At 45.5% G+C, this 10,341-nt stretch overlaps 1 protein-coding gene and 1 non-coding gene across 2 annotated transcripts; both read right to left on the reverse strand.

The window, feature by feature from the left end:
- Positions 1–604: 604 nt before the first annotated feature.
- On the reverse strand, positions 605–2,440 carry LOC100980792 (large ribosomal subunit protein eL29-like). Its single transcript, XM_034943319.3, has one exon. It carries the CDS (start codon positions 1,506–1,508, stop codon positions 1,023–1,025), a length of 486 nt encoding a protein of 161 aa, XP_034799210.1. The 5' UTR covers positions 1,509–2,440; the 3' UTR covers positions 605–1,022.
- Positions 2,441–4,015: 1,575 nt separating this feature from the next.
- Positions 4,016–4,121, reverse strand: LOC112437720 (U6 spliceosomal RNA). The gene has a single exon (XR_003026264.1). It is a non-coding gene; the product is annotated as a U6 spliceosomal RNA (small nuclear RNA).
- Positions 4,122–10,341: the final 6,220 nt, after the last annotated feature.

Consider the following 10,341-nt stretch of genomic DNA (forward strand, 5'->3'; position numbering starts at 1 on the left):
TTTTATTTATTTATTTATTTAGAGACAGAGTCTCGCTCTGTCCCAGGCTAGAGTGCAGTGGCACCACCATGGCTCACTGCAACCTCAACCTCCTGGGCTCAAGCAATCCTCCTCCCTCAGACTCCTGAGTAGCTGGGACTACAGACATGTGCCATCATGCCCAGCTAATTTTTGTAATTTTTGTAGAGGTGGAGTCCATGTTGCTCAGGCTGGTCTCAAACTCCTGGGCTTAAGGGATCCAACCACCTTGGCCTCCCAAGGTGGTGGGATTACGGATATGAACCACCACACCCAGCCATTCTTAGTACTTTGGGAGGCTGAGGCAGGAGGATCCCCCGAGGCCAGGAGTTCAAGACCAGCTTGGTCAACATAGTAAGAACCCCCGTCTCTACAAAAAAATTAAAAATTAGCTGGGCATGTAGCTCATGTCTGTAGTCCCAGCTATTTAGGAGGCTGAGGCCGGAGAATTGGTTGAGCCCAGGAGTTTGAGGCCGCAGTGAGCTATGATGTCACCACTGCACTCCAGCCTGGGTGATAGAGTGAGATCCCGTCTCAAAAAAAAAAAATTTTTTTTTGAAAGACATATAGGTCCAATAGTGATTGATTATCCTTATCATTGAGCACGTGCAGAAATTCCTAAAATAGTCCAAGTCTATCCCCATGGACTTGGACTTGATGGGACTTCATATGTAACAAGGATAGATTGGGGTCACACTGTCAGCCACTTGGAAATTTGGATGTAAGTGCAGTATTCACTCACTCATATTTCTCATAGAGTTTTAGAGTTGAAAGGGGTTTAAGAGATAATATAATCAAACCCACACATTAGATTCTATCATTATTTAAAGTGGCTTGACGTCTAAATCTCATTCTGTGAAATTCCCTCTGACCCAACTTATTCTTTTTCTTTTCTTTTTATTTTTCCTACCTCAGGTTTATTTGAGGACCCCAGCCCCGTGCAGATGGCAGCCCGGGGGGTATCGCACCAATCCTTCTGTACTCACGTTGGCAGACAGAGATACCTACTCTGAAGCCTTTGTAGGGGCCTGGGCACCTTTGGGAGCCTGAGCTGGAACCGAAGCTGGAGCTGCAGCCTGGGCCTTGGTTTGATCCTTGGCCTTGGCCTGATCCTTGGCCTTGGCCTTTGGCCAGCACAGCCTGAGCCCCTTGGCAATGCGGGCACGAGCCCGCTTCCCAAGCTTGGGGTGGGCAATGTAGGCAAGTCGATCGAGCTTGCAGCTGACACCCTTTGGGATCTTGAGCTTAACCTCCTTGGGCTTTACGAGGGCCTTGATAACCTCAGCACGTGCACTCATGGCCTTGTCACTGTTGGCCTGCATCTTCTTTAGGACCTTCTTGTTTTGCTTCTTGGCAAAGCACATGTTCCTCGGGAACTTGGGGTCCATCCCCTTAAGAGATTCATATCTTCGTGATCGGGGTTTCTTGATACCATTTCTGTGCCTTTTTCGGGACTGGTTGTTTGTGCTGTGGTTCTTGGACTTGGCCATGTCTGCACCTTAAGCTGTGGCTCCTGAAGCACCTAGAACTGGAAATATTCTGCTTTTTCTCTACCACTGAACATTTCATGGTGTCTCTAAGTCATTCATCTACACTTTTCTCTCCAATTATCAGCACTCTTTTCATTTCACTCATATTTCCTCCTGGCCTAGATCTCATGCTCAGCCATTTTGAAATTTGCTCATAAATGCCAAGGATTTCTTCCCTTCACTGGTTTTCTACTGCCCGTGTTTTCCCAGCCCCAGCTGGCTCGTATTGCCCTGTTTCTCCCCTCCCACACTGCAGGGTATTGCTGGAGAAAGTCCCAAGGTCACGCTGGTTTGACCCAGTATAGATTCACAATTCCAAACCTCACCTGGGCTTCACTTGGGCTTTTTTTTTTTTTTTTTTAGACGGAGTTTCCCTCTTGCTGCCCAGGCTGGAGTGCAATGGTGTGATCTCAGCTCACTGCAACTGGCTCACTGCAACCTCCGCCTCCCAGGTTCAAGTGATTCTCCTGCCTCGGCCTCCCAAGTACCTAGTATTACAGGCGCCAGCCACCATGCCTGGCTAATTTTTTGTATTTTTGGTAGAGAGGGGGTTTCATCATGCTGGCCAGGCTGGTTTTGAACTTCTGACCACAGGTGATACAGCTGCCTCGGCCTCCCAAAATGCTGGGATTACGGGCATGAGCCACGGCGCCTGGCCTGGGCTCTTTTTGACGATGGCTTTCTATACAGTGTTGCCTAAGACTTCTCAACTCCCTTAAGCCAAAAATCCACCCCTGCCACACTTATTATAAGACCTCATTTTCTACTTACAGGGAAGATGGAGGTCATTCAAGACCCCACCCCACCCCTGCCATCACCTTTATCTTAGAATTAGTCCATATCTTTACCTTCTGTCTCTAGGAACATCTCTTCCCCTGCAGAAAGCACATGCCTCATCTCATCCCCCTCCACTGATGACTCCTCTCATCCCTCATGTCCTTACCCTTTTTCTCTCTCCTTACTTCTTACCCTCTTCCCACAAACATGCTCAATTCTGCATCAACCTAAAAATAGAAAATCTTTTCCCGGCTGGGCACAGTGGCTCACACATGTAATCCTAGCACTTTGGGAGGCTGAAGCAGGTGAACCGCTTGAGTACAGGAGTTCCAGACCAGCCAAGGCAACATGGTGAAATCCCATCTCTATAAGAAATACGAAAATTAGCTGGGTGTGGTGGTGGGCACCTGTAGTCCTAGCTACTCAGGAGTCTGAGGTGGGAGGATCATCTGAGCCCGGGAGGTTGAGGCTGCAGTGAACTGTGATTGTGCCACTGCACTCCAGCCTGGGTGACAGAGTGAGACTCTGTCTCATAATAAAATAAAATAAAATAAAAATACAGAAAATCTTTTCGTATCTGCTTCTCCCTCAATGTGCTACCCCTTCTCTTTTTCCTGATACAACCAGAGTTTAGGGAAGAGTAATCTGTACTTAAAGCTCTCCCCCAACCTCCACTTCCAACTTATTTCCTCAACCACTGACCATTTGCTTCTATCCTCGTGGTGTTATTCATTTATGTATTCGCTCACTCAACAGATAGTTGTCAAGAACCCTCTGTATGCCAGTAATTGTCAAAACTTCCATCTCAGAGAGTTTACCAGTTACCTCCTGATCCCATAGTTCTCAAACTTTGCTGTGCATTGGAATCACTTGGTATTTTTTTTAAAATCCTGGTGCCTGAGTCTCACCCTGAGATATTCTGAATTAATTGGCCTGGGTGTGACCTGGGCTTCAGGATTTTTTTTTTTTTTGACAGAGTCTAGCTCTTTTGCCCAGGCTGGAGTGCAGTGGCGTGATCTTGGCTCACTGTAACCTCTGCCTCACGAGTTCAAGTGATTCTCCTGCCTCAGCCTCCCTAGTAGCTGGGATTACAGGTACATGCCACCACGCCTGGCTAATTTTTGTGTTTTTAGTAGAGACGGGTTTTCACCATGTTGGCCAGGCTGGTCTCGATCTCCTGACCTCAAGTGATCTGCCGGCCTCAGCCTCCCAAAATACTGGGATTACAGGCGTGAGCCATCAGGCCCAGCCTGTCCTAATCTCCTAATGCAGGGTTTTTCAACCTCAGCACAATTACTATTTTGGGCCAGGATTATTCTTCGTTGTTGGGGGTTTTCCTATGCATTGCAGAGTGTTTAGCAGCACCTGTGTCCTCTAATTTCTAGATGATAGAAGCACACACATTTCCTTTCACAGTCATCACAAACCAAAAATGTCTCCAGACATGGCCAGATGTCCCCTGGAAGTGGCAAAATAGGCCCTGGTTGAGAAGCACTGCCCTCGTGTCTTCAGTTCTCCTCCTCCTTGATCTGTCTGTAACATTGTGAAACCCCTTTCAGAAGCCTCTCGTTATTAAAAAAATTTTTTTATAGAGATGAGGTCTTGCTATGTTGCCCAGGCTGGTCTTGAACCTCAGCCTCCCAAAGTGCTGGGAGCACAGACATGAGCCACTGTGCCTGGACTTTTTAAAAAAAAATATGGAACATTTCACGAATTTGCACATCATCCTTGCACAGGGGACATGCTAATCTTCCTGTATGGTTCCAATTTTAGTAAATGTGCTGCTGAAGCAAGCGCTCTCATTTCCTTTGGCTTTCACAGCACTGTTCTCTGTGACTCAGTATGGAAGGACATAGTGATATTCAAAAGATGTTTGTAGAATGGATCTAGAAGTTGCTCATGTGTATTTGGCTCACCTCTGATTGGCCACTTATCTGTACGGGAGACTGGAAATGTAATCTTTATTGTGGGTCTAGCATGAGTTTAGCTAAAGACCAGGGTTCTAGTCCTACAGTACATCCAGGTCATACTTTTAACTCGTTTTCTCCTTCCCACTGCCTGGAAGTACAGTTACAGTAGTGTTAAGTCATCTTGGACAATGTGAGCAAAGGCATGACCCTGGGCTTGGTGGAGCAAAAAGATAGGAGGAACCTGAGTCTCTGACGTCCCAGAGCCACCACACCAACCCTAGACTGCTTACTCTTGAATTATGTGAAAAAGAAAAAAAAGGCCAGGCGCGGTGGCTCATACCTGTAATCCCAGCATGCTGGGAGCCCAAGGCGGGTGGATCACGAGGTCAGGAGTTCAAGACCATCCTGGCCAAGATGGTGAAACCCCATCTCTACTAAAAACACAAAAATTAGCCAGATGTGGTGGTGGGCACCTGTAATCCCAGCTACTCGGGAGGCTGAGGCAGAGAATTGCTTGAACCTGGGAGGCAGAGGTTGCAGTGAGCCGAGATCGCGCCACTGCACTCCAGCCTGGGCGACAGAGTGAGACTTCGTCTCAAAAAAAAAAAAAAAAAAAGAAAAAAAGAGAGAGAGAAAAAAATACGCTCTGTCTGGTTTAAGCCTACCATTAATAGGGTATGATGACTGCATTACCTGAACCTACATCCTAATAAGTAGACCCAATCAGGTTCAACTTTCACTTTCAGCAGCTCTCAGATCTATATGTCCACTGAAACACTCCCAAGATCCAATCCCACATTTCAGCTACCTTCTGGACTCTCCAGCTGAATGTCCAACTAGAATCTTAAAACCTAGGATGTACATTTAAAACCAAAGTCGGCTGGGTGCGGGGGCTCATGCCTGTAATCTCAGCACTTTGGAAGGCTGAGGTGGGCGGACCACCTGAGATCAGGAGTTCAAGACCAATCTGGCCAACATGGTGAAACCCCGTCTTTACTAAAAATACAAAAATTAGCCAGGTGTGGTCGTGGGTCCCTGTAATCCCAGCTACTCTGGAGGCTGAGGCAGGAGAATCACTTGAATCTGGGAGGAGGCGGTTGCAGTGAACCAAGATAGCGTCACTGCACTCCAGCCTGCGCGACAGAGCGAGACTCCATCTCAAAAAAAAAAAAATTAAATTAAAAAAGGGCAACCCATTTTCCAAGTCACCTAGGCTCCAAATCTGTGATACCTCCCCTCTTATGACCTCTACATCCAATAACTAGCCCCCCAACAACCTTAGTCCCCTGCACTCTCTGCATGCCCCATATACTTCAACCAAATCAGACCACTTGCTTATCCCCATTCCTGAATATACCATTCTGCTTCTAGAACTATTGCAGATTCTGTACTTAACTCTACTGAAAGTCCATACCCAGTAGGCCCTTCTCTTTAAAGGCATGTCTGAGTCATCCCTCAGAAGTCCATCTCAAAGCCTTGTATGAGGTAGGTATGCAAAGCAAGTATTTTTCAGATTGAAGAAATAAAGTGGTTTGCCCCAAGCCACGTGGCTAGTTACAAATGTTCTGCCATATGATGGAGTCTTCACATTCAGATGATAGACACTATATTTCCTCCTTTCTTTATTGGGCTTACAATGTCATAAGGATATGGACTTCTTAGGAAAAGGTAGTGATTTGAGGAATTCTAAACTACAATTTAAATAACCATCCTGCTATTTTGAGCCTTTGGCATACCATACACTATAATTTTGTCCCTGTGTCTGTGTAACACAAGATAACTGATATAAGCATTTTATATATGTTCATGGGTTAGATGTGAATCTTTATCCAAACATGCTGTAGCCTGCCTGATTCCTTATGGGCCAGGAAAGCATTTAGAATACTAAGATAGATTTCCAATTGTGCTTGCTCAGATCAAATTGAGAATCATTGTGGGATCCCTGGGTGAATTTTAAACAAATCAGAGGGTAACACAGCCAATATTTGAGCCACGTAGCTGGCTCTTACAATGAAATGTCTATAGCCAACCTTGTTTGTGTGCTCATGATTTTTTTTTTAAAGATGTGTGGAGCCATTGGAGAAAGAAAGTAAAGCAGTATTTATTGAGTACCTACTTAGGCATGTGACTAGATACTTTGACCATTATTACCACGACCCTAAAAGTAGATAGGAACTACAAGAAGATACAGGGAGGTGGAGAGACAGGCAGCAAGGCCATTTGTCCAGACCTCAAATGATGGGGCCTCAATTTTGGTTGCTTTTGAGAAGCAAATTTGAGCAGGGCTGGTTTAAGCCTTGAACTATATCCTTCAGTTCTTTCTAAGAGCCATATTGCCCTCAGTTGCCAAGGCCTGATCTAGTCTTTCACAGTACCTGTAAATGCCAGCTGGGTTTGTGATCAAGAAACTGTTACCTTGGCCACTTAAGAGACAGCGCTCAAAGTTATTATAATTTCTGCTTATGATAACTTTCTTCCTCCGGAACATAGAGAAATATGCTCTTTGGATGTCATTCAGCTATTTCCATAAATATAAAAGAAAATGATTAATTGCACATATTCTTATATATTATAAATTGCATATATAATGATATCTATTTTAATGTATTGGTTTATGATAGCTTGAAATTCCTGATTTATCTCTTTTTTTTTTTTTTTTTTTGAGACAAAGTCTTGCTCTGTCGCCCAGGCTGGAGTGCAGTGGCCAATCTTGGCTCACTGCAATCTCCACCTCCCGGGTTCATGCCATTCTCCTGCCTCAGCCTCCCAAGTAGCTGGGACTACAGACACCTGCCACCATGCCTGGCTAATTTTTTGTATTTTTTTTAGTAGAGATGGGGGTTTCACCATGTTAGCCAGGATGGTCTCGATCTCCTGACCTCGTGATCCGCCCGCCTCGGCCTCCCAAAGTGCTGGGATTACAGGCGTGAGCCACTGTGCCCGGCCTTATTTCTTAAATTCTTTATAATTTTCTACATTTCCCCTTTATTAGCTTTAAACATAATTTACATAAAACAGAACAATTTCACATTCAATTATGTTCTTATATACTTACAGTAGTATTTTTGGGTTTTTTTTTTTCAGTTCTGTAATAATATTATTCAGATAAGTTTGATTTGTTTTTGTTTTATTTTTTGCTTTTTTTTGTTGTTTTTGTTTTGCTGTTGTTGTTGTAGTAGTTGTTGTTGTTTTTGAGATGGAGTCTCGCTCTGTCGCCCAGGCTGGAGTGCAGTGGCACAATCTCAGCTCACTGCAAGCTCTGCCTCCTGGGTCCACACCATTCTCTTGCCTCAGCCTCCCGAGTAGCTGGGACTACAGGCGCCTGCCACCACGCCCTGTTAATTTTTTGTATTTTTAGTAGAGACAGGGTTTCACTGTGTTAGCCAGGATGGTCTCGATCTCCTGACCTCGTGATCTGCCCACCTTGGCCTCCCAAAGTGCTGGGATTGCAGGCGTGAGCCACTGTGCCCGGCCTATGTTTTGTTTTGTTTTTGAGACAGGGACTCACTGTGTCACCCAGGCTGGAGTGCAGCGGCATGATCACAGCCCACTGCAGCCTTGGACTCCTGGGCTCAAGCAACCCTCCCACCTCGGTCTCCCAAAGCACTGGAATCACAAGGAAAAACCACCACACTCAGTCCCAGGATTTTTGAAACTGGAATTGAGGGAAGAAACCAGGCCTTCTTTGATAGTGAAGCTAGATCCATGAGATACGAGAGATACCAAAAGCCATGATCCCCTCTCTGGGGAAAAAGCTGGACTGAAAGAATAAAGCCAACATGTGGGGAGGGGGACAAACAAAACCAGGAGAAAGTATCCTGGAGACATTTTAGTCCTCATTCCAGTTATCCCTTATTCTAGATGCCCTACGATCCTACCACTACATTCTCCTTTTTGCCCAAGCTGAGTCAAGCCATCTTTATATCACTAGTAACTGGCAGAGCAAAGAGGCCTGGATGGGTAAGTCTGACTCCTGAGCCCATGCTGTTTTCGCTGCAGGAGACCAAGTTTCATCTAATCACTCAGATCTTATCCCTGACAACATGGGAATCAACAGCACAAAGGTACCAAACCCAGCCCTTCAACTTCACGTGACTCATACCCACTTCAGCCTCAATCTTCTACAGAATGTGGGAAGCTGGTGTTCTCACTGGTGTTGTACATTTCAAGATGACACGTGCATCTAGGGGCATGGGTTCCGAAGGAAATACTACACTCCCAGCTGTGTGTCTACACCGAACTTAGATGGGGTATGGTGAATAATCAGCCCCACAAAGCCACACCCAGGCAAGCTTGTACATACTTGAAAGAGTAAGAGAATGTGGAAAATCTGAATTAAGGCAAAGGTAACAGGCCTCTACGTGGTTATATTCTTTGCTGCTCCCAATATACTTTCCCATGTTATCTTGTTTTGAGTCTTATGGCAATCCTGGAGGGACAAAGAGCAGGTATAGTATCAACTACATTTTACAGAAAAGAAAACTATGAAAAAACAGTTGCCACCATGCCAGGGCAGAGCAGATGCTCAGTAAACTCCTTCCTCCATTCCATGCGGTTTGGATGCTCAGTGACCATACGATGCATGAACAAATGTGGCTCAGTGGCATGAAGTGACTCATCCAGTGTGACACAGCTAATAAGGGGGCAGAGGAGGCACTTAAACTTGGATTATCTCGCCCTGGGCCACACTACACAAAGCTACATCCCAAACTGTGAGCATTTCTATCCGCTTCTTGAATTCATGGACTGCAAGTTCAGAGACCTTAATTCCCCACTGCATGAAAGAGGCTTTCTCATGCCTGCCAGCCCTGCAGAAAATTCTTCAAATAAATGCTTGCTGGCCCTTGAAATTATTAGATCTTCCAGCATTGAAATATCTTGATTCTCAAGCAAGCTGTATCAGAAACCGATGGCTCGAGCACAAAAACGCTCAAGAAAAAAAAAAAAAAAAATGAATACCACAGGAGCTAGCAAGTAATTTATGAACCAGACACGCGGCCCAGTCTCCTTTTGCTGCTCCCAGTGGTATTTGAAGCTAATTTGAGGAGGCAGCAGGACATTCCATTGCCTGAAACCCATGGAGGTGAAAACCCTGCCCTTCTATTAGTAGGCAATCCCAGCAGTAGAAAAACATGATTTCTCCTGATGAGCACATGAAGATGATTCAGGCCTGTCCTTGCTTTATTCCCTTCCCACCAAAAGAATATCAGTTCCGATATCACATGCAGAAATTAGATCAAAATGTAAGTGGGGGCGGAGGCAGTGCTGTCACTTGGGGAATCTCCCTCGGCTGAAGTTGCAGAAGCTCTCCCTGCACCCACGGGGAGACATCTGTCATTGACTTTCCTGGCACCTGACAGATGCTCCTGTTCCCTGGGCAGGCAGAATCAGCTGGGTATGAATATCTAACTCAAATCTGTCTTGGACCATCTGAGTTCCTGGCTGGATTCCAACCAGACCCAATCCTGAGGAAATAAATAGAATAATCCTCATGGGGAGATAATTTCCTCCTTTGGACAGACTCTTCCAGGTCAACCAAGACCAGCCTGGGATCCCTGTCAGCTTTGGGAAAAATGAGAACTCAAGTGTATCCCAGGTCACAGGGTGGCTGGAGGCATTTGGTCATACAAGCAAGCAAGCAAATGAGAAAAGCAACTGAGCACCCAGTATGTGCGAGGTGCTGTGGAAGATTCAACAGTGGCGAAAAGCCTTCTTCTTTTTTTTTTTTTTTTTTTTTGAGACAAGGGTCTTGCTCTGTTGCCTAGGCTGGAGTGCAGTGGCACAATCATGGCTAAGTGCAACCTCCCAGAAAAGTCTTCTTTTTTTTTTTTTTGCTCAAGCAATCCTCCCACCTCAGCCTCTGGAGTACCTGAGACTACAGACTACAGGTGTGCACCACCACACCTGACTAATTTTTTTTTTTTTTGTAGGGTCTCACTATTTTGCCCAGGCTGGTCTCGAACTCCTGGGCTCAAGTGATCCGCCCGCCTTGGCCTCCCAAAGTGCTGGGATTACAGGTGTGCACCACTGTGCCTGTCTGGGAAAAGCCTTCTTTTTATAATCTAGAGAGGAAGTAAATCACATAATGGCAATTAATTCATTTAATA

The sequence above is a fragment of the Pan paniscus genome, chromosome 19 (assembly GCF_029289425.2).
Source record: "Pan paniscus chromosome 19, NHGRI_mPanPan1-v2.0_pri, whole genome shotgun sequence".
Taxonomy (NCBI): Eukaryota; Metazoa; Chordata; class Mammalia; order Primates; family Hominidae; genus Pan; species Pan paniscus.